This window comes from Centroberyx affinis, unplaced genomic scaffold, assembly GCF_046629955.1.
Source record: "Centroberyx affinis isolate AG114_WGS23_722 - 3 ecotype Tasmania unplaced genomic scaffold, CSIRO-AGI_Caff_v1 ptg000251l_1, whole genome shotgun sequence".
Taxonomy (NCBI): domain Eukaryota; kingdom Metazoa; phylum Chordata; class Actinopteri; order Beryciformes; family Berycidae; genus Centroberyx; species Centroberyx affinis.
The window spans coordinates 20,001-47,092 of record NW_027278934.1 but is presented as its reverse complement, the minus strand read 5'-3'; the positions used below and the strand labels follow the sequence as shown (position 1 = coordinate 47,092).

The following is a 27,092-nucleotide window of genomic DNA, read 5'->3' as shown; positions in this document are numbered from 1 at the left end:
CTGAGCAAAATAGAGCCAACTAGGTTTTTTTTTTGTTGTTTTTTTTTCTCTCGCTATAAAACTGTGAGAGGAGCACCGCCCTCACACAGTAACACACCACCCGGTATTGCATTGGACAATAAAGAATCGGGTCAGTGAATCAGTATTGTATCAGATACCAATCAATCTGAGCCCAGTGCAATTAGGTAGTCAATCTACAAATGGAAACATCTGAAAATGCAAATATCAAAAAATCTCCAAAACACCCAGATGATTCTCTTCCAAAAGATTTCTGTTTTTTTTTTTTTCTTTTTTTTCTCATCAGAACATGCAATAGTCAAAATCGTTTTCCTCGAAAAAAACAGGAGGATTTAAATACGGCGATCCAAAGATCCGTGAATCGTAAGAACTATTATGCTTTCACTCTACCAAATTGTATCGATTAATATGGCGATAATGCTGTAGAATCGGGGTCGTCTGCGCCAAGTCAAATAAGAATGAGACGGAGGTGATATTCGGACTACTCTAAACCCCCCCCCCCCTCCATTACTCACATTGTGTGCAGGAAGAGGACATGAAGCAGAACATTAGTGGTTGTACAATAACAAGTATGTTCAAGCACATATAGAAATAAAAAAAAAAAAAGAAACAAACAAGAGGGATGGCCAACTGTGCCGTGTTCAGGAGGGAGCAAAACGCTGAAACCACTTCAGAATGCAAGATCAGATATACGCTTCTGTGTGAACTCTGCAAACACTGGAAGAAGAGCTGCTGCGTTTTTTATTCATCAGCATCATCGCTTTCTTTTTAAGCTCATTTCCCAGAGCTTTATATCCAGTTTTTTGCGAGTCGCCCAGCCTTTTCCACCTGATTTTGTCTTTTTTTTTTGTGTGTGTGTTAACTTCCATCTGAACGCTCAACAAAAACATTACGCGCTGCCGAACGTCTCTAAGGACGTCGGCCGATCGGGAGGCGCCGCTTCCGCACCAAAAGGTCAAAAGGTCAAAATCAGGCGTTTCTTCCCAACATACAATAGTGGAAACAGTCTACGGATCTCGCCAGAAGCTCCTCGACGAGATCGAAAAAAGGGTAGAAAAGGAGAAACAGGCAATGTCTCTCTAGCAATAAATAACATTATATAGATATTTTTTTCTCGTATATTTTTTATGTCCTCTACTGTACATGCATACTGCTTGGGAAAAGGAAAAAAGCTGATGCGTGTTTAAGGTGTGAGACTCTACAGGGGGGGATGATTCTTCTTTATGTATATCTGCACCACAGGCTTCGCTCTCCTTTTTCAGCGCTTGTCAACGTTAACAAAGGTTTCCCAAATCGTCTGTGTGACCCAGTTATCGATCGACTACCGCGTCACTCGGCAAAAAATAAAGACGCCGTCCCAGCCAGCTGCCTTCGAAAGTGGGCCAGTACCGAATAGCCGACGAGCGCCGCTGCCCGTGAAACCCCCCCCCCCCCCCAAAAAAAAACCAGACTATGCACGAAATAGAACGGAAGATGCGTACTGCAACTGTGCCAGAATGAGTATGGCTAAGTAAAAAAAAAAAAAAGACACATTTTGCTATACCTTTAGGGGGGGTTACATGATTAGAATTATGGAGAGGATCGCCAGGTGCATGGACAATTTCTACGTGAATATGATGAGAGGTTTGATGGGTCGTGTGTCGGTCGGTCTAAAGGCTGGAAAGGGGGGGGATTTCTGAAAGAGTGAGAGGAGTTGAGAATGGCTTATCGCGTACTCAGCAGAAATGCACGTCGCCGGCCTGCTTACAGTAATACCACACACCGGGGCGGGCCAGAGCCATAGAAAAATCTACAGTACCTAACACTGCTACCGGCCACCCCCCGCCACCCCCCTCCCCCCATTTGTACCTACAGTAGCATGAACACTACGGATAGAAATACTCTGAATCATCATATAAAAATGGGTTTATATCATATATAGTAGTTCTACAGTATGTACGAACACAAGAGTGTGGTTGTTATTTTATGTAGTGTGGATTGTTACTATATGTCCACATATCGTATAGGTATTATTGCACTCTGGCTACACATATTTAGTTAGTTAGTTAGTTTGGTTGTCTTTAGATGTACAGAAACACTAAGTGGTCTCAGAGCCGATGCAGCTTGAAAAAAAAACAGCTCTAAAAGGGAGGCTCAGTGATGGGGTGTCACCAATTTTGGATTTCTGCCTTCTTTTTTAATCAGTCTATCTGATTAAATAAAGAAATAAATAGTTTGATATAGCTTTTGATGGATATGTTTTTGTTGTAACTGCCAAATGCTAGTTTTCTACTTTGTAATATCTTGATATGGCGAGAACAACATCACCATGGAGTTGAAAAATCAATTTTTCAAGCTTTTGTAATCATTGCTAGTGATTTGAAATTAAGGAGAGGCGACGCACGTTTGGCCAAAAGTCTCAATAGTTGCCTTGACAACTTCATTGACACGTAATCCCACTGCAAACAAAGTCCCTTTCTCAAGTTTATCTCCTCAGGTGGAGCGATCGATCCTTCACTGTCTGTAGAGACTCTGGTGTGGGGAAAAAACATAAACACCTTAAAGTGAATTTAGCTTGCGTCACTGAGCCTGCTTCTTAAGACTGTTACTGAGACACCGGATAACACAGAAATCTGAGACGAAGCTACGGAAAAACACGTCGCGCTCCTCTTACTCTTCCTCCTCTTCCTCATCATAGAAAAATAAAATGCCACTTCTCCTCCTCCTCAGCCGGCCCGTTAAGAGGAGGGCCGGTCCCCTTCTCTGCGCTCTCTCTCGCTTTTCGAAAAGAAACGTACATTCACAAGAGGACAACAGAGGAAAAAAAACAAGCAACTTGAAATTCAAATTCGGTTGTGTGCAAAAAACATTATAGATCTCTATAAAAATATGTGCATATGGATAGAGCTATTTTTAATCTCACCAAATACAATATTTCCTTTATTTACACTGCATGGAGATACACAGATAAACGTACACTACAGCTCTGCCCTGCTCCCCTTCTCTGTCTGTGCAGGCATAAGAATAACATGGCATGACGTCCATGACAACGGAGATCTGACTGTAACTCACACGCGGGAAAACACACACACACACACACACTCGCCCGCACACACACACACACGCGCGCGCACCACACACACACTTCTGCTCTGATCAATGTGATCGAGGAGCAGAGGAAGGGCAAGCAGAGCTCCTGTAGAAAACCTGAAGTTGCATATCCCACAATTCCCCCCCCAACGCTCGCATCTCACAGACCGCTTTCTGTCAGGGTCAAAAGGTCGTCAGCCAGACGCTGCTTCCTGATTGGCTCGCGCGGTTGGGGACAGAGTGTCAAAAATACTTTGGCTACGGAGTTAGGTGGCTTTAGTCCCGGTGTGTTGTTAGCGTTAAGTCCCGAACACACCATGTACAGTGGGTACAGTTTCACTGGTACAGCTGGACTGGATCTGTTGTCCATCTACCTGGGTTTAGGAATCCACTGTCCACTTATTGAGGACCGGATTGTACCAGCGTCTCTCTGGAAAGAATAAGTCTCTCTTCATTATGCATCAAAAATCAATCTCTCCCAGAATCCCTCTGTTAAACTTTTCTTTCTCTCATTGTCCTCCCATCACCAGTCTCTGTCGAGGTCAGGCCACACCCCCTCTAGACCAGGTTCAGGGTGGTTTTTTTTGACCAATTATTTCACTTCCTCAAGGCAACGCTCCACTTTCACTGGGCAGTCCTGCGGTTCTTTGCGCTGAATCCCGCCCCGCCTTCCAGTCTGTTGTCGAAAGGGGAAGGGCAAGAGGCCGGATCGGCGTCTGAGAGGCCCGCTGACAGGCCGCTCATGTATCTGGATTCCGGTTGGTCGAAGGTGAACTGGGGGAGGGGCATGTAGTCGCCGGCGAGGGAGGAGTGCCTCGCCGCGGGGGAGAGGGTGTGCGCCGGCGGGAAGGGCATGGCGTTCGGGAGGACGGGCGCGTGAGGCTGGATGAAGATGTTTGGACTGATGGGGATGTGCGGGTGCGTGGGCGTCCGCTGCGGGGCGTACGTCGGAGCGTGTGTCGGCGTCAGCGTGCGGGTGGGCGAGTGCGTCCGCAGGGGGGCGTGGATAGGCGGGAGCGTGGCGTGCGTCGGCGTGAGTGTGAGCGTATCCACCGCGACGTCCGGCGCTTGTGTGTGCGGGGTCAGATCGTAGGACGGCGTCCTGCGTCTCAGCATCATGCTGCAGTCGGCCAGCTCCGGAGGCGAGGCCATTCGGGGGTGCTCTCTCTCCGGCGGCGGGTGGATGGATATACAGGGAGGACTCATCTTCTTTTTCCGGTGGCCGCCCCCGACCGACTGCACCCTCATCGGGAACGCCCGGACCCCCTTCTCCGACCGGAGCTCCGCCTCTCCGAATCCCTGCTCCGCCTGGGGGAGGCAGATCTCGATGGAGTGGCGGCGCTGGTCGTCGGGGGAAAAGTGCGACGACGACGGCTTGTCCAGGAAGCCCTGGTTGTCCACGCTGAAGCCCTTCCGGAAGTCGCGGTCCTTCAGCCCCGCCCCCAGCAGACTGAGCGCGCTCCTCGCGGAAGCGGGGGGTGGCGGGGGAGGAGGAGGAGGAAGAAGAGCACGGGAGGTGGCGGAGGAGGTGGAGGCGTCGAGGGAGTGCGGGGAGGCGTAGGGGGAGAGGGAGTGGCTGCGGCCGGCCTTCCCGCGGCCCTCCTGCACCCCCTCCTCCGGAGCTCTCCACCAGTGGCGGGCGGAGGCGGTGATGTGGTACACCTCCTCGTCCGCCGGGTCGCCGAGCGAGGCGGGGGAGCGGGGCCTGGGTCTCCGCAGGCTGAGCGGGCGGGGGGGCAGACGCGGGGAGGGAATGGGAGGGAGGAGGGAGGGAGAGGAGGGAGGGGGAGGCAGAGGAGAGGGGGACGACGGGGGAAGAGGGAGAGGGGACGGGGAGGGCGGCAAGCAGGGCAGAGGGGAGGGGGGAGGGAGGGGGAAGGCGGAGGGGGAGGAGCGGGGGAGAGGGAGGGCCGAGGGGGAGGAGGGGGGAGGAGGGAGGGGGGACGGGGAGGAGGGCCGGCGCGAGAGGGCGGAGGGGGAGGAGGGGGAGGAGGGAGGGGCGAGGCGGAGGAGGAGGGGCGAGGGCTGAGGGGGGGAGGGGTGGAGGGAGGCAGGTGGAGCGGGTCGCACCTCTCCTGCTGCTCACAACTCTGCGACTCCACAGAATCCAGTTTAACTGCCACCTGCAATGTGTACACACACACACACACACACACACACACACACCATCATCGTCATATCATCAAATCTGAAGGGAACTTAATTTAAATCTTAACATAAACACACAGAGGGTCACATAAAACTTAGCAGTTAATTGCATTCTGTCGTGCAAAATCACCCATTAATTCTAAAATTACAACTAATTTTTATGAATAATCCCAATAGTAAATTATGAACCTTTGTTGATATTCAATCTACACATACATGTAAGTAAGGGGGTTGTGTGTGTATGTATGTGTGTGTCTGTCTGTGCTGGGTTTAGCGATTAGACAAATACATCAGGGTCCGGGAATTCTGTTGCGATTTTTTGCCGATTTTTTGTATATTAAAGGACAATAAAATGAGGAAGCATACAGAGGGACAAAAATATACTCAAGTTGATTGAAAATGTATTTAAAGCCTGCACAGAAGGCAGCCTTAACAGAGATTTCACAGAGCCTTCCTCAGGGTGCGCTGGTTTAGTCACATTTGACTGCCTGATACTTGTTCCTCAGTTCTTTTCTTGTATACGAAGGCTTATACCATAATTTAATATGTAAAAATATCCCTTACTTGTGTATTTAAAAGTTACTTTTCAATTCAAGTCATCACACATACAGCCTGCACAGTCGAACTCTGGTCATGGGCAATTTAAAATCGGCTTGTCCAGACCAAAAAATGGGCGCTGGTCCCACCCAGATTGGACAAATAAATCAGGGATCATCTACATATATGATGACAATTGACAGGTTGATGTAGCCCACACCATCACCTAAGCCTAGTCTGTGCATGTGTGCGTGCAAGTGTGTGTGCCGCTGTGAACAGGGGTCTCTCACCTGTCTGCGCAGGGCCCGTGGGGAGGGGCTAGGCCCGGGCGGGGCGATGCGGGGCAGGGTGAGGGAGGGAGGAGGCCGGGGGTGAGCGGGCGAGACGCCTGGGACCTGCAGCAGAGCGCGACTCTCACACGGCTGGGAGTGGACCGACGTCACCGAGCCTGGAGGCGCAGACGGAGACAGGCTTGATACAAACACACGCCACGCCGTGCACGCTCCATACAAACACATGCGTTTGTGCAGAAAACACATGCATCGTCGGGCATAGTCACACACACACACACACACATACACGCGCGCTCACACACATAATTTCCTATTTCCTCAGAATAATGTGAAATTATGACTTAAATTTGGGCAAGGGTTTTAAAAAATAATTAAAACAACCGAAACAGTGGTAACACTTTATCTTGACAGAACATTTTGGATTTGAATGTTCTTTTTTGGAGTACATTCAGAATCTTCTATCAGAATAAAGTGATATCTGAATGGTTAACCATTAGTAAATAGGTTGCTCATCAGAACAGAAGTTTTTCCAGCAAAGTAGCAGCACAACAGTGTCTCAATATCAGGGTTGTAGGGCCAGTTTGCTGGATATGGTTATCCTGCATCAGATCCTGGTTACACTTAACACTTCCCGGATTTTATTTGCAACAAAATCCAGACATGGATCAAATTGTAACACAAATTATTCTTAGTGTTTGTGTTAACCCGCTGCTTGGATTGGTGAGTTTGACATATAGGACAGTGCAATGAATGCTAGAACGTTATAGAAAGTTGGTATATTTTTCTGTAATTGCCAACTTATCTGAATCATCCTAATGGAAACCACCAATCTGGCACACCAAGTAAGACAAAACAATCACTACAATAACAACTCAGGCATTTAGCTAAACTTATTTTTATTTGGAATAAATCATTGAGTTAAGCATCTTGCTTGTCAAGCACACTTCAACACAACACGTGGCTGCTGATGGACATACCGTGGCTACTGCAGGGATTGAACCTCCAATCTCTTGGTTACGTTACAATAAAAATGATTCTATCCGATTTTTAAGGCCTGGTTTGGAGGTGACCCATATTCTCCGTAATCAGAATACAATCCAGCCACAATACACACATCAGCAATGTAAAGAGATGAGGGGGCAGAAACTCGAGACCTGTAGTGTACACTTGCGTCTGAAGTGTGAACGCAAAGCAATATGGTCTCATAACATCAGATGTTTATGATCCCAGTTCAGATATTGCAGTGAAATCACAAGTGTAACCAGCGTCTTGGTCATTCTGCCCGCACATGTCCAGTAAACCATCCCAGTGAGTTTCAGAAGTTATAGAAGAGTAAGATGTTAGAGACGTTGCAGCAAAGTTATAGTTAGATCCTTAAAAAGTTCTATCTGGGTTGGTACTGTCAGGCCAAGCTGAAAAGTCAGTTGATTATAAACCTAACACTCTTTCTTAACAATAACCTCTGTAGAGACCTCGTGAAGTATTACGCAATTTCAATCAGGAAGACTACCTAAATCATTCATTGGCAAACACTCTTCCCTTTTTTCCAGAGAACCAATCAGAGTTAGCCATCATTTCCCTCTCTTTTTCAGAGAGCCAATCGTCTAAGTGACGGGAGTATAAACCTGTCACCTACAATGCTATTGCGCTACTCACAGATCTATGCTGTATGCTGCTGTCATTCTAGTCACTGTGCTTTCTTTCACCCCTCCTCCACCCCATCACCACCAATGTCCAGGCTCCAGAGGAACTCCCCAGGGGGACATCCTAATTCCTACGTCCATCCCGGATGTACTCCTAACTTCACGAATGGGAGGAGTTCCTCCATGGAGCTTACGCCAAAGATTCCATCACGTTTCATGTCATGAATAAAGTTTTTCATTTGAGCATTCATCCTAGTCTCTCCTGATTGAAATGCCTAACCCTAATTAAAAGGATACAAGGAAACAATATACGATATGCTGTCGTTAACTTTTTACTATACATACTGATTTTTGACTTTGCAGCTTGGCCATGAAGTTAGCCACCCGTTCTAGTTGATTAGTCAGCCATTCCAGAGCTGAGTGGATGAGCCCGTGTGAACCCTGCAGAGGTTCACAGCTGACAGCTCATCCACTACAGTCAGTCAGTACCTTGGGACAGAGCTGGGCCTGTCCACAGCCTGGCCACAACATGCCATTAGAATCTGACTGTAGATAAAACAACGCTCGTCAGTGCTTAGTGTAGTTCTCAGCAGCTTTATTCTTCTGCTTCTACTTCATCTGCGTAAAAGACCCAAGCCGGAATTGGAGAGAAAGGCATCGGTGATGTAATGTAATGTGTAACGTTGTAGGGAAATTCTCTTTTTTTACACTAGGTGATTTACAGCCATTTATTCCTACATTCTTATTCCTACATTGTTCCTCTTGTGTATTTCCATTCAAATCCTACTTGTCCCAGTATCGTTGCTGGAAAGTGGTAAGCAATTAACACTCAAAACATTGCTAAAATGCACATGGTGTCAGACTTGATTGCTGAGCACATCTCTCAGCTGTGTGATGGAGTTCATGATAATGCAACTTTGAATTATGCATCTGTCAACACGCTGTATGCATCAAAAAACAGTCTAGGTGTGTCTGAAGAAAACACAGAGATGAAGGAGAAACTGTCCTCCACAGCTGGTGCCCCTATGTTGTGTTTATTTCATTGGACTGAAGACAGTTCTTATTGAGCTTTTCATATAAAGCCTAACAGTAGCTGACAGCTAAATGTGAGTTTTAAATATAATTTGAAGCACTTTAAGGTGCACTAAGTAAGGCTTTTAGTGCCCCATAGCACATAATGACTATAATGTATTTGCCAGGGTTTGATTGGGTTGCTGATCAATACCAATGACTCAACGAAAAACTCCCCCTCCCCTTGCATTTTCAACTGCTCAAAGAGGGAGGATGGTAACTGGCATCACAACATATTTTATTCTCAAGTAGAAAAAGCAAATGAGTAATATTTTGCATCCTCACTAGATGATTCCATTGGATCTCTGCTGTATGTAGTTAGCTTTCTTGTTTTGTTGTGAAAACGTGACTTTTATATTTCTGTCCATTACAAGCTCCCTGTGCCAGAGACATGATGATGTTGTGACAATTCCTTGGTCACCAGTCATAAATTACTTAATGCCCCTTTAATGGCTGGTGTGTATGTATATTGTTTAAGCGTTGACACAAACTTGACCAGAGAGATGTAAAAGTTTGCAAAAATATTATTTTCCATCAGTAAGTTATATCCTTCAATGATCTACAGTATCTTCACATATCCATATTTGATATGCTTCAAAAATTCCGGATTGGGGCTTTAATATGAAAACCTTATTCATCGCTAATATCTTAACTTTACACATTTGTCTCTCAGGTAGCTAACAATGAGACTTAATAACTACACAAAAAAAAAAATGTAAGACTCATTTACAATTCTAAAATCAAGCTATTCCAGTGAGACTCCTTCTATATCCTAACCAAATATGACTTACTGTATTGTGTAAGAGTTTAAACTTCAGTCCTTTTTTTAACAGATTTATAGGGTTCATTTGAATTAATGAATTTAGCATTAGACAGCTTTGCTTGTAAGCACACGGGTTAGTTTGGTGTTAGCTTCATCATGGACCAATCTCCAAGTCGATGCAAGGTTTATTGAATATGAGTAGCATGAGTTGCAAGTCTAACTGTGTCATTCTATGCTCCAAAGTGTGTGTTAGCATGATGTCAGTGTCTGTCTGATGTAAATGTAATCAAAAACAGAGAGCACCAAAACACCCTGCCAAAAGCATTCAGTTCAAGGGGGCAGTGCAACACATGAAAGACTTGAGTAATATGTGTCATCACTTGTCTCTTTTTTGTCTTGCATTCTCCCCTTGCACTGAATGTCCCTAGACTAATCACCAGGACAAACTCCTGTCCATTGATTTTACCAGGCAAATAAAGTGATTCTGATCTGACATCTATTATTTTAAAACCTGAAGAGATAAATACCTGAGTGCTGGTGCTGGGGACTGAGGTCCACCTCCTCCAGAGGGTAGGGGGCGCTGGCGGGCCGCACGGGTCGGAACATGTAGCTGTCATTAGGCAGAGAGTGCATCCTGGATACGGACATCTTCCTCGGCGACAGCAGGTCCTGGTCGCCGTACTGCACCTCTTCCTCCTGCAGGGGGAGACAGAGACCGCACAGTTCTGACACTGACTGGGGCTGCATCATACTCTGTGTTAGAGGATCCTAACCTTTTTCAACACAGGACCAACATTGTGCACATTGATTGTGTTCCATGGACAGGCATTTTAAAGCATGGTTGTGAAGGGACCCACCATGAGGGTATCCACTGTATTGGATGACCCTAGGCAAGTTTAATCTATGAGATTCATCCCAGATTGCTTGATGAACAAGGTAACCCCCGCTCCCCCTACCTGTCCAGGTGAGTGTGGCCGTGGTCCAACATAGGTTCCGCCCACTGAGCTGTTGTTGGAGGCGGTGCTTAGCCTGCGGTGCCTCTCCATCTCCATCTCCAGGGCGATCTCCGCGTCCATCTCTGCATCCTCTTTAGCCTCCTACAAAGGTAGAAGCACTTGTATTTAGAGGCTACACTTCACAGTAAATGAAATAATATTGTCCATCACAAGACACAAAATTAAAATGATTTCTGCAAAAATGCAACCCGTTATCACAATGCTCCAGTACAAACCTTTGAAAATCACCACAGTATCCGTGTGTGTGTGCATGTGTTGTGTCTTTATACCAGAGGATGTGCACACATACTTGTGTCCATATGTGTATACATTTACAGAGTGTGTGTAAGTGTATGTGTTTACTGAGTGTGTGTAAGTTTGTATGCATCTGTGGCAAGTGCAGAAGTCCTGGGAGAGATAGTCCCTCTACTGCCCTCTACTGGCTGGCTGCAGAATAACTTGAAACTCCACCCAGCTACACAGTATATAAGTCAATGCAACCAAGGCTCATCTTTCATGTAGAAATGTAAAGTCAATAATTTTTTCTACAAAAAGTTACAGTTGCAGTAGCATTTCTTCTCATTTCTTATGTCTCCCTTTATGGTGTTTTTTCTACATTGTGCCATTAGGAAGATACTTACCTGAATTCCAGTGCATGTAAGGGGGCGTGCCTGCAAAGAACATGTCCTAAAACACACGTGGGTGCGGAGAAAACCCGATTCCCCGGGGGTTCAATACCTTGTTGCTCTCCTCCAGATGCTTCATCAGCACGGCCACCACCACATTGACCAGCACGAACTGGGCCATGAGCACGAAGGTGACAAAGTAGATGGGAGAGACCAGGGGCAGGTAGGTGAGACAGTGACGGTCCTCGGGACGACACTCCCGCAACGTGTCCTGCAGAGAGACAGGGACAGAGAGAGAGAGAGAGGGTCGGGAAGAGAGAGAGATGAAACGGGAATAAGAGTGACATAGAGAGAGTGAGAAAAATGGACAGAGTGGCACAGAGAGGGAGAGAGAGAGAGAGATTTATCCTTTACAATAGTTAGATATGCAGTTTGTCATTTTGTTGTGTTTAATGTGTTATCATGTGTTTTTACTCTGTGTTTCCATTGTCCACCCTGTCTGCAATTTGAATTGAAAAATAATTAACTGCGATACAAGGCTGTGCGCAAGGAATTTAATTATTATGCTGTAATTGATTGGCTTTGGAGGTAACTGCTTTCTCAGTGGTTAGGGGGATAACCTGTGTCATTTTGTCTGTGTGTGTGTGTGTGTGTGTGTGTGTGTGTCTGCATACTTTCATGATCCCGTTCCAGTTGTCTCCGGTGGAGACGCGAAACAGTGTGAGGAAGGCCATCCCGAAATTCTCGAAGGTAGCGTGGCGACTCAGACCCTCGCATGGGTTGTCCTCGTTGCACTCTGTAATGGGCACACACACACACACACACACACACACACACACATACACACATACACACACGCACATATTAAAATCATTCCACTGTAGACTTGTTAAAAAGAAAAACAAAAGAAAAATGAGAATAAGGGATTGTTTGCTTGTATGGAGTGATGTAGTATGGTATGTGGTATATAGTGTATTATGGTATATGACATGTATATGATATGGCATGTAAAGCCCTTTGAGACATGCTTGTTATAAAGGGCTGTATAAATAAAACGTGGCTGGAGTGTCAAATGTCACTCTTTCTGAAAGCCCCTAAGGTTCTAATCTTGCGATACACACACACACCCACACACACACACACACACTAACTAAGCAGCGTGTCCCTATAGGCATGGCAGAGGAGAACGGAGCAGATAACAGTGTTGCAGAGGACAGGGGGGGAAGTCTCGATCAGTCGCGGGGGTCGATGTGACAGCGGGCCCCCAGGAGCCTGTTTACCGTATCATCACCGCCACCAGAAGACGTCTTCCTCGGTTTCTAACACAAGGTCGAACTTAACAGGCAGCCAGGGAGGAACGGGACAGTTCCTCTGGGGGTATTCTAAGCATCTTGCTGCCTATCCCAAGTATCAGGATGGAGAATCCTCACATAGCACAGGGGGAACTTAACATGTCATATTCCCTTTATAATATATAACTAGGGATGTATTTATCTATGTAATGATGTATGTATTTATTTACTGTACGTATGAAACAGTGGTTCATTTCTCACCATCCCAGTGTCTTTCACCAAATTCCCCACAGGGATCATTAAATCTTATATTGTCTTATGTATATATGTATTTCTATAGATGTCTGTCAATCTATCTGTCTATCATGAAAAGTAATATAAAGCCTATGTTGACTATTTTTTGAGAACTGTGAGGTAGCTGCTATAGGGATAAAGGGAGAAAATGCACAAATTACTCCTGGGATCCTCTCTTCTCTATCATTAATACTCTGACGCTTCATTGGAAACACACTGAACGAAGTCAAAACAACAACAACAACAACAAGAAGTTTCCATGAAGATGTTGTGGAATAGTTGCTCAGCCACGGGACCGGAGATCTTTTTTTTTCGCCGGGGCCGACCGCTGAACTATTTTGATCCGAACATCAAAGCGGCAGAACAGAGCAGAAAAGCACGTGCGCCAGTCCCACATCGGCTCGGCGAGTTGTTTACTTCCCCGACACTTGACTTATCCCTCTAACAGGCGGCCTAGATTATGCGAGGATCTACCCAAAACAGTCCTCAAGAAGTCACTTCCTATAATGGCGTGAAGCGGTGCCTCTCTTTTTTGCTGTTACAGAAAGCCTGAAAGATAAATGCGCCGACTAAGGTCAAGACAACAATGGTTAAAAAAAATCCAGTTTCCTTGGCAACAGTGTGAAAGTTGTGCAAATGTGGGATCAGCGCTGGGAATGGAATCCTTTTCGGTAGGACCAGGCACAATGTTTCTTTTCCAGCCTAGAAGCCTTTACAGCAGGAAATAACGCAGTCCCCACCCAGCTGAGGGAGCGTATCTATGTTCCCAGGATCCTATGTTACCCAGTTCTAAATATGTGTTCTCCCAGGGTCCTATGTTCCCAGGGTCCTATGTTATCCAGTTCTACATATGTGTTCTCCCAGGGTCCTATGTTCCCAGGATCCTATGTTACCCAGTTCTACATATGTGTTCTCCCAGGGTCCTATGTTCCCAGGGTCCTATGTTTAACCCTAACCCTAACCCTAAACCCTAACCCTAAACCCTAACCCTAACCCTAAACTTAACCCTAACCAACCATATTAAGCGAATACAGAGCTGGGGAACATCTTTTTCAGGTTCCCATTATGTGCTATATAGAGCTGGGGAACATAGGACCCTGGGAACATAGGACCTTGGGAACATAGGACCCTGGGAACATAGGACCTTGGGAACATAGGACCCTGGTAACATAGGACCCTGGCAACATAGGACCTTGGGAGCATAGGACCCTGGTAACATAGGACCTTGGGAACATAGGACCCTGGGAATATAAGACCCTTTGTCATGTTCCCATTATCTGCCATATAAATCTGGGGAACATAGGACCCTGGGAACATAGGAATGACTCCCCCAGCTGAACTGAAGTAACACACTACTCACACATCACCTCATTACGTTTAATTCCGCAGAAACGTGACTCGGGTCTTCTGATAGGCGGTCTAGACTACTAAGGGGTCCATAGCTGAATCTGAGAAGCCTTACAGTAGCTGCAGGAAACCTTCCTCTACCGCAGCTGTCCCAGAGGAGCTCTCTGGTGTTTTAGACCGCACAGCGCAACTGACTGTCATCTAATCCTGATTACTGCCTAGTGCAGTTCAGGGTCATTATATAGATTAAAGTCCCTGGGAAACCTTAATTCACCGACACAGCTACTGAGAAGGACTGAGAATTGAGCGTTAAATATCCTTAGGAAACCACTGAGGACCTCACTTTAAATCTACACACATTATTATTATTATAGACCAGTGGTTTTATTTTTAGAGAATATTTTCGCTGGGGTCAAATATTTTTACACTATTTTGTGTGACCCAGAACTGATTTTGCAGGCTAAACTGAAGGCTGATCGAGGACAGTCGTCCTTATTTATTTTTAGCTTAGGGTGTTTTTTTTCTGTCCCCATCTCTCTTATGCATTCAGAATAAATATAGCACCAGGGGTCACACAAACTTACAAATACACCTGGCTAATTTTCAGACTAGGTCACTCTCAAAAAATCCCCCAGAATGCCCAGGGGAACCTCAAGATCAATCTCTGGACCCATTGACATCCTGACAAGATGGAATGGCAAAATATACGGGAGACAGTGGACAGTTTCCCTCTGACTGTCCTTACCTTTTCCCTTAAAATGGGATACATTTACTGTAACAACTTGTGACCATAAGCAGTGATATTCCAGGCCGATATTTGTCTTTAATTAAATTTCAGATCCAGTCAATGTCATATGAGGCAGGTTCCTCCCTGACCACAGCTACATAAAAACACTCTGTAAATGCTATTCCAGAGGCTTTTCCACCCTGTCAAGAAAATTCCAGGAGGAACACTGAATACTTGTCATATTTTAGGTCTAAAAATGGTAAAAAATTAAAAGATATTGAATACCGGCTATGGGGAAAATATAATCTATCGGCCCTTCGAATACAGAAATATTGGTATCAGGCTTCAAAAACCCATATCGGTCATCCATTCCCCTTCATATCTCCCTGTGCCTATGACCTTCTCTTCTATCTCTCCAGCCTTCTGCAGAGTAAAGACTCCCAGAGTGCCAACATACAGTTTTACTCTCCATGTCCGGGTCTCCCAGGGGAATTTCAGAGCTTAGATCGCCTTAGAGCATAGAACGCACACCACAAAATCTTCTGAATGAGCTAATTAAGGCTAATGTTGTCTTTTCGGCCAGATTTCATAGGTAAAGACGCTGTGAGAAGGCAATCTAAGGGGGAAATTTTTACTCTGATTTTCCAAGTTTGTGGGGCGGCTTAAGCGGGGCAAAATCTCATCAGAATCCTGTAGTGTGCACCCACTCTAACTCAATAAGACAAAGCCGATCTTGCCGCTCGGATGAGTTTTGGGAACCCGGCCCCGGGGCTATTAAGCTTCCACCCAACCTTCTCCCTGTAAACAAAGACCTTAAAAAGTCAAACTTATGTAACTGAGACTTATGTACTACGACTTTGACATCTTACGCTTGTCTAATTAATACTTACAAAAGAACCACATGCTATCTTAGGCTGATTATACCATATGGCAGGGTGCGTCTGAGGGTCACATTCATAGGCGGAATGTTCTCCTCCTCTTCTTCACCTCCTCAAATTCAGAACAGACCCCTATCCTACCATTCCAGCTCGTCCTGCTCTTCCTCATTCCCTACCTCCTCCTCCTCCTCCTCTTCCTACCACATGCACCTCCGCACTGTAAATTTACTCTCTCTCCTCCACCACCACCATCATCCCTGTCTCTTTTCTTTACCAAGCAGCAGCCTCCCACTTATAAATTCATAGTAGTTTTATAATATTCACATACTGCGTGTATACAGTGTTTTACCAGAACACCCTCTCGGTCCCTGAAGATCAGCGCTCATCCTCTCTTCTTGTTTCTCCTCCAGCTCTACTTTTATCCTAGTGGTCAGCGCTCAGAAGCCTCTTGTTGGCGGCAAGGCTACTGAGAGTCAAGGCCTTTACTACTGTATAGCTGATGGGTGTGTAGAGCGCAGGGCTTTGGGTTTATATCTCGGAATTCTGACTTTTTTTCTCACAATTCTGACTTTTTTCTGAGATATAAAGTCAGAATTGTGAGAAAAAAAGTCAGAATTCCGAGATATAAACTCTGAGAATTTAGTTGTTTTTTATTTTATTGAGTGGCGGGAATGGGCTTCCTTAGAATTCATTCATCACCTTCTGATGAAAAAGTGAAGCTCCTTCACGAAAAAACCCTTTTATCCCACCTACACTAAACCGTATAGAAAAACCGCTAGATAGGGGAATGTGTTTCTTTTTTTTATGTAAAATAATCAAATCAAAAAAACGGAACACAGACATTCCTCCCTTTTTCTAACGCCGGGAGCAGAAGGATAATGACGTTTCGCCAAGAGCAACCGCTTCTTCTTCACAGGAACTTTGTTCATTTTGTCCCCATCAGACGCCTTTTTGTTAATCCGCCTTGTTCTGCCGCGCTCTCAGAGAAAAAAAAGAAACAGAGCAGGATGGAGCCGGCCTATTGCGGAAGCCGCATGCAAATGAGTGTGATCAGGAGAATGTGATATTTTCCCCGGCCTTTCTAATATGAAAGTGGTAGAGAGAGAGAAAGAGACGGAGCGAGAGAGCCAGAGAGGAAATTTGCTAAAAATTCACAAGTCGTGACTGTGGTGGTAATGAGTGTATTCAAAGACCTTTTCTTCTGAAGCTTGTGGACGGCGGTGGTGTCTGCATGTGTGTGTGTGTGTGTGTGTGTGTGTGTTCTCCCAGTAGTGCGACTGACCCAGTTTGCCGAAGAGCTCCACTCCCAGCGCAGCGTAGATGAAGAAGAGGAGCATGAAGAGCAGACCCAGATTCCCCACCTGGAAGCAATAGTCGTGTTAGATCGAACCAGACACCACAGTGTAAACCTCGCCAAGTCAAAGTCAAAGGATTGATTTCATTATATTTATTGCATTTGACCCTAATTTAACCGCACAGGATAAATAACCTATTTGCAAAAAAAATGCCTGGCAGTTTGCTGCATGAGACAGATGTGGTTGTAAATACCGGGCCAAAGCATATTCAAAATGGGCCTGATTCAAACTGCATCAAGTGCCACAGGTCGAGATATGTAATGAGATGCAATTCGATAGATAGATAGATAGATAGATAGATAGATAGATAGATAGATAGATAGATAGATAGATAGATATAGATTCTTCAAACTTGGACTGTTTGATGTATTCAAAACCTTGACTTCTTTATCCTTCCCATCAGTATGGTAGAGAAACAGGCCATGGACTTTTCACCTTTTCATGTCTTTCTACTGGAGCCTTGCACTGAAATACCATGCTCCTTTAATTCAGTTTCATTTCGGACGACTGCACCCCAAGATTGAATTGGAAGCTTGCCCTCGGGAAACATTGATTGGACAAAATCTTAAACGATTTGGGCTATTCTGCATTTCTGCCAGTAAGAAATCACAATTTAATGACGACTGCTTTCTACGCAACACACTGACAAACCACTCTCCATCTGCATCACATACCAACTGACTCATCTGAATGTCCAGGGTATTCTGTCTTTTCCCTATTCCTATTCAATTTGCTCTTGTGCACTAGTCGATATCTGGAAAGCCGCAGCACAATGAAGCCTGTCACTGTTTGTGCGTCACTGCCTGTCAGCGTCTGGCCAGTATATACAGTATATATATATCCATCTGCTCATTATGCCTTTAAGAACCGTGCCAGGCAGGCGGGAAGCAGAGGGCCCGGAGATTTTTCCGACAGTATCCGACAGACATCCCTTTGAAAGGAAGAGGAAGGCGCGCGTAGCCTTGAGTAACGTCGGGGGGGGGGGGGGGGGGGGGGGGGGGGATTCAGCTGTGATCCGGCCCCCTCGTCCGTGCTGGATGCACCGGCCGTCTGATGAACTCAGCGCATTTGGAGGTTTCTTGGCGTCCTCCATGGCGCCCTGGCAGCACCGTCTCCTTTGATGCTCCATTAACAGCTGGAGCACATGACTGGCAGGACGCACCTTGATCGCTTAGGTGTGGAGACCTGTCATATTTCTACCAGAGGCCAGTCAATGACGTTTTTGTGATTGCAATAAATCATATGCTATATAATGCATTTGATGTTTACTAGTCTCGTAAAAACTGATTGGAGTGCTATATGGTGTAGGGTTTCAGGCATGTAAAGAAAGTGCTTAGGGTCAGAATCTGCATATTGACAGGCCTTGATTTACATATTCATCACCTAAAACAGTGTTGGAACTGGCACAGTGGGACGTATGCCTCAAAAAAACAAAACGACTTTAGCACCATTGTCCTGTGCTTAAGTCAAGGTCTGAATCAGGCCCAGTGTGAATAAAAAACTTCTTCTTCACTTTATATTCATATAAAAGATGAAATGTGTGTGTTTACCTGAGGCAGCGCCTGCATGACGGTGTCCAGCAGAGATCTCATCCCAGTCGCCATCTTCAAAAGCTTCAGCACTGAGGAGAGACACAGGAGCGCTCTTAAACAGCTGACTCTGTGTATTTATGTGTGTGTGTGTGTGTGTGTGTGTGTGTGTGTGTGTGCGTGTACCTCGTGCGATCCTGAGTACTCTCATGATCCTGATGATGGTGGGGTTGATGGGCAGCGCCGCGTTCATCTTCAGCTCCTCCAGGGTGATGCCCATGATGGACAGCGCCACGATCGCTAGGTCCAGCTGATTCCACCTGAACACACACACACACACACACACACACACACACACAAAACATAGGTAGAGTCAGTTAGTCTCCAGCACCTCTTGACCTATAGTATATACAGTGCACAAAGCCTTATCTTTTTTTATATGTATCTACACTACCAGTCAAAAGTCTGGACCCACCTGATTGAATGTTCTATGTTTTTCATTCTCTTAAAGCCATTTTGATCTAAAGGCTTCTGCTTAAATCCTTGAAATGTGTTTCTTAGACAAATATAAATAGTGAAATTGCTCCTATGTATGAATTTCTCCCAAAGCCTTTGCCTTTCCATCAAGGCAAAGGGCGGCTACTTTAAAGAATCTAAAATATAAGGTAATTTGATTTGTTTTACACTATTTTGGTCACAGCAGAATTACATTTGTGTTATTTCATAGTTTTAATGCCTTTACTATTATTCTCAAAGGTGGAAAATAGTAAAAATAAAGAAAAATGTGTGTGTCAAAATTGTTATTTTGACACACAGTTATTGTCCAGTAGGTAAAAAAAAAAGTACAACAAAATTAAAATGAATTATATCACTTTTACTAACTCCACTACAATATCCACTATATTTTAGAGATATACTGAATTAAAAACTTCAGGTACTGATTTTTTTTCCCCCAAAATGGATATCTGGAATATAACTCTTCACATGAACATATAATAATTCATCAATAATAATGTATTTGTTGTACAGCCTGTATTCGTGTGTTACCTGTCTTTGAAGAACCTGTGTATCCCGAACGCCACGAGCTTCAGCAGAGCCTCCACGACGAAGATGCAGGTGAAGACGTAGTTACAGTACTTCAGAACCTCCTCTAGGTACTGCACACACACACACACACACACACACACACACACACAGAAACACACAAACTTATGTCATATCACATCACTGACAAGACACACACATAGATCCTTTTGTGGCAATACTCAACTTTCCTGCCCTGTTCACTATATAAAATAAAATATGTGTGTGTGTGTGTGTGTGCGTTACCTGCGGCTGGTTGTAGTGCTCCATGCTCATGGTGCAGACGTTGATGCAGATGATGATGGTGATGAAGAGGTCCAGGTAGTGGCTGGTGCACAGCGTGTGGATGGACAGACGCAGCGGGGAGTAGTCCGCGTAGTAGGGCCTCTGCTGGGCCTCTGGAACACACACACACACACACACACACACACACACAGAGATATGGGGACATACGGGCGTACACAGACACAGGGGGAGACGAACACGTGACATTTAAACACAGACGGACACACAGAAGTGCGAGTGTGAATGGCTGCGGTCCAGAGCTTAAACATGACATGTGTGGCATGTTCACATGACGGCACAGAGAGGGTCACGTGTGGATATGAGAGTCAGAGGCTGTGTATAGAGGATTGTTCATGATATGTATTCGGGCCAGGGTCAGTTCACTGTCAGCTGAGTGAAATCAAATGTAAACAGAAACTGCAGTTCATTTTACTCCAATGATAGAGCATCGATTTCCAATTATTTCTTAACAGGCTGGATATCACAACCTTTATTTTTTGTTGGGTTTTTCTCTTTAGTTGGAAGAAAATCCACTTCCTGGTTTAACTGTGAATAGAACCCGGCCCTGATGTGTAGGGGTGACTTAATGTACAGTATGTGTTTGTCTGAATCTAACAGTAATCATATGGGGTTTTTGAAGGCCCTAAAAGTTGATATTTTTTGTCAGTTAAATGTCTTAAAAAGGTGACAATTTTCATGCCAAAAAATACAAGGATTCAGTGTTTCCCTAATAATAATCTTCTTGTCAGGGTGGAAAAAGCCTCTGAAACAGCTTTTAGAGCATCGTGGGACACTCTCTCCATTGAAACTCTAATGAAAGAAGAGTAATGACATCATCTTAAGGCATGGAAACACTGGAATACATTACAGCCTTTAAATGAAAAAAATAATTTACAAAAAAAGCATTACTGAACATTTCATTGCTGTTTTTTGAAGGCTAATGCCGATTCTAATACTTTTAGATGGAAATCCCTAAAAGCTGATATTTTTTGTTAGTGGAATGTCTTAAAAAGTTTACTATTTTCATGCCAAAAAAATACAAGGACTCAGTGTTTCCCTAATAATTTTCTTCTTGTCATAGTGGAAAAGCCTCTGAAACAGCTTTTAGACCATCATGGGACACTAAAACTCTCCACTGAAACCCAGACTGATGACAGTCTTTTAGGTGGGTTGGCAGCATCTTAAGGCAGGGAAACACTGGAACACATTACTGCCTTTAAATGAAGAATTAATTTACAAAAAAAAGCATTACTGAGCATGTGCAAAGAAAATGAAATTTCATGGTTTTACAGGCTGTTTTTATGTAACTGTGGTCAGCGATATATCAGTCTAATCCTTCATGAACATATATGTTTTATACTTGGTGTGTGTGTGTGTATGTGTGTGTGTGTGTGTGTGTGTGTGTGTGTGTGACCCTCCCGTGTGCTGTACACCATGCCCTGGTCTATAGCATGCCGACGTGCCCTCGATGTAAACATGACTGTCTATGGCTGGGAGGGGCTGTGCAGGGCAAGTTCAGCAACACAACCTTTCCATTTGTTTTCTTTTTTAATATCTTTCCAATGAACGAAAAAAATCAATGAATCTCTTTTTTTTGTTAGGTTTCACGATTCATTTCACGGCTGCGATGCCGAACGCGCCCCTGAGCAGCTGTCCTCTCCACTGACAACACTTAAAGTAATGTATTTATTTAATTTTATTTATTTATTTAAGCCTAAAACAGTTTCTTGCACCGATGTAACGACTGAAAAAGTAGCCAACGACTATTTTTGACAGATTTCGAGCCTTTGCGCCTCACTCTTTGTTTCCGTCTATTTCCATTCCGTCTATTTCCAGCTTCTACTTTTGAAGTCCATGAACCAGTGGCCAACTGCTGTATCAGCAGTATCAGATAAAAAAAAGCACAGGAACATGGAAGAATAACAGCCTTATTTTCAGATAAACAACCATGCATTTTTTATTTTCATTTTATCATGTGTTTGGAAAGGGTTTGATAGGCCTGGAGTCACAAACTTTCTCTACCTACAAACCATGTAAACTTCCAGTTGAGAGTTTTTCTTGGATCTCCACTTTCATCATGTCTGGAGAGATTACATTTGTCTCTTGAGTTTTTGCAGAGGGACAAGTGGCCAGTTTTTAAACTATTGGGACCCATTATAACTGACTACAAGCTGGAAAAATACTGCCTTATAATGTTACTGTGTCATCAATGTGTGTTGGATAATTGCGTATGATTTTGAATTGTGGCAAAAGTGTGCAGAGTCTGCCAGTGAAAGCATGTGCATCTATTTTCTATCGGTATTTTTCATTTTCTTTTTATGGCTCAAAAAATCTCTGCAATACAGGTATTATTCATTCCCAACGCTTATATTTTCTCATTTTGATGTTTTTGGGTGTGCCAGCATGCGCTTGCATCTTCTACAAATCATAATCTTTTTTCTTTCGTTGGACTTAACACACAGCAAAACATAACAACTCTCAACTTTGTTTTTTTTTTTTTCTTTACCCACATTTGTGGGTCTAGCAGCCAAGGTGCCTGCTGCTATGTTTCTGAGTCTGCCAGTCAAAGCATGTTTACAGGTAATGTCTTCTTACCACCCGTGTCGAGAGACGCCTCAGGGGGCCGGGGGTGGTGGTGGTGGTGGTGGGGGGGGGGGGGGTTGCACATGCACTCTGGGGTGAGGGGGTGGGGGAGCAGGAGCATTCTCATTCAACGGACCCAAATTTTACGAGTAAAATTTTCCCCCGAGACTTCATTCAAAGAAGCATCCAAACTCGAGCCGTTTTTCACATGCAGAAGGTTCCTCTTCAAAATTGGTTGATCCTCTCTTTTATGGATTTCTTTTTTTCTTTTTCTGTCTTTGGGGCGGTAATAAAAACAGGATTTGATATTTGGGAGATGTAATCGAGAATTAGGATAAAAAGCATTTTCATTAGTCTAAATGGAGACCGATGGATACTGTATTTTTACTCTTGCAAATTTCTAGTGGTCTATTTTTTAAGCCTAAAGAGTGAGCGTACAACCTTAGATTAGGTTCACACAGACTTAACAGTGATTGGTTAGTAAGTGGGTGGTTAACTGGGCGGGGCCTGGTTTCCCATGCAGTGTTTTCGGGGGGAGGGGGGGGGGGGGGTTGGGGTTGGGGCTGCAGTCATGCAGGTGCATGCGTCAGACTGGCGTAGCCCACGCCTTCCACCAGCGATCAACCACTGTTTGCGTGAGCTAGCCAGTCTCTCTCTCTCTCTTTCTTTCTAACTCTCCCTCTCGCTTCATATGCTCTCATCCTCTTTCCCTTTTCTCTCTCTCTCTCTCTGTCATTCATTCACTCTCTCGTCTTTTTTTTTTTTTTTTTTTTGTTCAGGCTCTGAAAGGCAGGCAGTGCTCAGAAAAATAGACTACCGACCAGCCCCTCCATTCTCCTTACTCCTGCGCTTTTTCTCCATCATCTTGAGCCTCTTCTCCTCCCGCAGGCGCGCCTCCTCCTCCTCCTGGTCCTGCCGGCACTTGTGGAAGTTCTCCACCACCACGCCCACGAACATGTTGAGCACGAAGAAGCTGACGATGAGCAGGAAGGAGATGAAGTAGAGCAGCATCCAGGGGTTGTGGTTCCGCACCGGCTGGAGGGGGGGAGGTGGAGGAAGGGGAGGAGAGGAAGAGGAAGAGGAGAGGGGGGGGGGGGAGATGAGAGAAGAGAACAGGAGAGAAGATGAGAGAAGAGAACAGGAGAAGAGAACAGGAGAGGAGAGAAGATGAGAGAAGAGAACAAGAGAGGAGAGAAGAGAAGGGAAGAGAAGGGAAGAGAAAAGAAGAGAAGAGGAGAGAGGAAGAGAGGAGAGAAGATGAGAGAAGAGAACAAGAGAGGAGAGAAGAGAAGGGAAGAGAAGATAAAAGAAGAGAAGAGGAGAGAGGAGGAGAGGAGGGAAGATGAGAGAAGAGAAAAGGAGAGGAGAGAAGATGAGAGAAGAGAACAGAAAATGATAAGAGAAGGGAAGAGAAGAGAAGAGAAGAGGAGAGAAGAGAAGAGAAGAGAGGAGAGGAGAAGAGAATAGAAAAGGACAGAAGAGGAGGAGAGGAGATAAGAGGAGAGAAAAGGAGAAGAAATGAGGAGAGAAGAGAACAGAAGAGAAGAGAAGAGAAGATGATAGAAGAGAACAGGAGAGAAGAGAAGAGAAGGGAAGAGAAGAGAAGAGGAGAGAGGAGGAGAGGAGATATGAGGAGAGAAAGGGGGAAGAGAAGAGAAGAGAAGAGAAGAGAAGAGAAGAGAAGAGAAGAGAAGAGAAGAGAAGAGAAGAGAAGAGAAGAATATGCTTCATTGACAATTGAGACAGATGTTGCAGTTGAGTGTGTCAGCACTGTCCCAGGGGCATTTTCTGCAGAAATGGACACATTTTTTTAATTCAGAATGTTTAATGCTTATGATTAAAGCTCATTTGTGGGCAAACGCTCCAAGGTGTGCAGGAGGATAACCGTGTGCTGAACTGTGTGTTTCCAGCAGAATCCTTCCCCGGATAATAACGGTTTTAAAAATGCTCAAACAAACCTTCGGAAAGTCCACAAAGCTCGGCTTCTCCGTTTCACTGTCAGCGCAGCCGCTCCAGGTTTCCTCTCTTGATGACATCACCGATTAAAGTCTTAATCCTTTGGTTTCTAGCACTGTGAGCGGATTTCTCTTGTTGTAGCAAATATTGATTGAACTGTCTGAGATTACGGGATTAACGTCCGATTAATGATTTCGCGAAGACTATCAGCCCCGGGGCTCTGGTTAACAGTCTGAGCTCGAGTCAAGAACTTTGCAGGAGTGTGTGTGTGAGTGAGTGAGAGTGTGTGTGTGTGTGTGAGTGACTGAGAGCGTGTACTTACTTAAGTCACTTTCAGGGACACACACCAGACTTAAGACCAGTTGATTGGGGACAAAAGCCGTGTCCCCAACTGGTAAAAAGCTGATTTTTGGGTCAGTGGTTAAGGTTAGGGTTAGGTTAAGGTTAGGGTTAGGTTTAGGCAAGTAGTGGTTATGGTTATGGTTAAGGGAAGTCTCAAGGAAATGAATGTAAGTCTATGTAAATACCCCAAAAGTGACTTAAGTAAGTATGTGTGTGTGTGTGTGTGTGTGTGTGCTATGAAGTTGGATTTCCACCATTATACTACCAGTACCTGCAAGGCCTACCTGGAGCATCTGACAAGTAACACATCGCATATCGCTGTTGTCGTGTAGAAAACCTTGCAAATCCTATTTTGGTGATTGTCATGTTTTCACCTCAATTAAAGGATTACATGCTCCTCTATGGGTTGAGAAAATCCTTCTTCCTACTTCTTGCTGTTTTTTATTAGTTTCTCTTAGTTCTTAGTTTTCACCCAACAGCGACAATACGTTCATGCATTTACATGATAGAGGATATCCCAACTTTGATAGTCATACATGACACCTGTGTATGTAAAAAGATTCAGCACCACGGACAGCGCTCTATGCTCAAGTGTGTTCGACAACTCTGGTATCGAGCCTGGGGGGTGAGGAGGAGCGCTTGTTTCGAGGCGGGTGTTTACACAGACGGGTTTGTCAGAGGTTTCTAAGGAGATAGAAGATCAAAGTGGATCGGGCTTCTTTACCTGTTGGTCCACTCCCACAGCGTCCAGCCCATCGTACATGATGTTGACCCAGCCGTCCTTGCAGGACAGCACGAACAGCGACATCAGAGCCTGGGTGGGAGACACACGGTTAATTGTAAGTCGTCACACGGGCAGCTCCGACTCTGCCTTCTCATTGGCCAAGGGGAAATTCTACAGTAAGCAAGTTAATATGTTTTTGAAGGTTTGAGAAGCCTGAATTTAAGTATTTTCTAAGAAATCAAAATGATGTGTTGATTACTGTTTCATAAAAGCTCTACTTCTTTTCCCTCCCTCCTGTTTCTCTCACTTTGTCTTTCTTTCACCCAACCCTCTGTCCCTCCCTCCTCACAAATTCTTCTTCTTTCTCCCCCTCCCTCCCTCCTCTTTCTCTTCCTTTCTCACCCTCGGACCTCGTCAGTCCTTACCTGTCCCAGGTTGTCGAAGTTGTACTTCCGTCGTATCCAGCGGTAGTTGGCCAGCAGGCAGTCGGACTTGTTGGTGACGTTTCTGGTGTCCAGGCCTTCACAGTGGTAGAACTTCCCTTTGAACAACTGCAGGGAGGGAGAGAGAGAGGGGGAGAGAGAGAGAGAGAGAGAGAGAGAGAGCTTCCTCTTGAACATATGGCAACCACAGCAAAAAAAAACAATGTGGATTATATAGTATCAAGAATAGTATGTATATTTTTTCTGACAGTAACTCAGCTCAAGGAGATAAGTTCTTCTGATGTGTGTGTGTGTGTGTGTGTGTGTGTGTGATGTGTGTGTGTGTGTACCTGCACCCCCAGGATGCCAAAGACGATGAAGAAGGCGCAGCAGATGAGGACGATGTTCCCGATGGGCCTGAGAGAGGTGATGAGAGTCTCCACCACCAGCTTCAGCCCCGGGGCTCGACTGATCACCCTGCGACACGCACACACACACACACACACACACACACACACACACACACACATAGAAGTCACCATTCCAGCAAACATATTAAGTGCCTAGAGACACATACACAACTGGCAGAAACATACAGTATATGCAGTAAAGTGGGATGCTTCTAGACATGCATTTTTTTTTTTTTTTCATTGTGGGATATCTCCTGGATCGTTATTTGTGGGAGGTTTATGTTTATGTTTGGATGATGTTTATGTTTTTGTTTATGTTTCTATTTATGTTTGGAGGATATCTATGTATTGTGCTGTTAGATGATGGTGGGTTAACATACCGGAACGTTTGGTTTGTTGTTAGTTAATGTGTCTGAATAATTCTGTGAGGGATGGGTCCGTGAGGGATGGGTCATTCATTCATTCATTCATTCATTCACACACACACTTCATACCGGAGTGGCCTTAGTGTGCGTAGCAGGCGCAGGACTCTGAGGATGCCCAGGATCCTGTTTCCGCCAGTGGAGGCCAGAGAGACCAGGATGTCGACCAGAGACACGAACACCAGCAGACCGTCCAGAACGTTCCAGCTGGACTGGAGGTAGCTCTGCTTCCCCCAGCAGAAACCCAGAGCCACCACCTGGGCGACAACACGGAAAAAAC

The 27,092-nt window shown here is 45.0% G+C and overlaps 1 protein-coding gene across 1 annotated transcript in view; it reads right to left on the bottom strand.

Annotated features, from left to right (window-relative positions):
* Nucleotides 1-3,711: 3,711 nt before the first annotated feature.
* Nucleotides 3,712-27,092, bottom strand: part of LOC139665942 (voltage-dependent T-type calcium channel subunit alpha-1H-like) — a gene marked incomplete at its 5' end in the record, with an annotated part of 42,549 nt that continues 19,168 nt past the window's right edge. The window contains 17 exons of the mRNA XM_071545007.1: nt 3,712-4,925; nt 5,054-5,210; nt 6,063-6,220; nt 10,070-10,238; nt 10,499-10,639; nt 11,276-11,434; nt 11,838-11,959; nt 16,984-17,062; nt 18,607-18,677; nt 18,772-18,905; nt 19,633-19,742; nt 19,915-20,066; nt 23,358-23,571; nt 25,559-25,648; nt 25,984-26,109; nt 26,331-26,457; nt 26,885-27,069. Of these exons, the coding sequence (XP_071401108.1) occupies nt 3,712-4,925; nt 5,054-5,210; nt 6,063-6,220; nt 10,070-10,238; nt 10,499-10,639; nt 11,276-11,434; nt 11,838-11,959; nt 16,984-17,062; nt 18,607-18,677; nt 18,772-18,905; nt 19,633-19,742; nt 19,915-20,066; nt 23,358-23,571; nt 25,559-25,648; nt 25,984-26,109; nt 26,331-26,457; nt 26,885-27,069 (3,408 nt within the window). The remainder of the gene's footprint in view (nt 4,926-5,053; nt 5,211-6,062; nt 6,221-10,069; nt 10,239-10,498; nt 10,640-11,275; nt 11,435-11,837; nt 11,960-16,983; nt 17,063-18,606; nt 18,678-18,771; nt 18,906-19,632; nt 19,743-19,914; nt 20,067-23,357; nt 23,572-25,558; nt 25,649-25,983; nt 26,110-26,330; nt 26,458-26,884; nt 27,070-27,092) is intronic.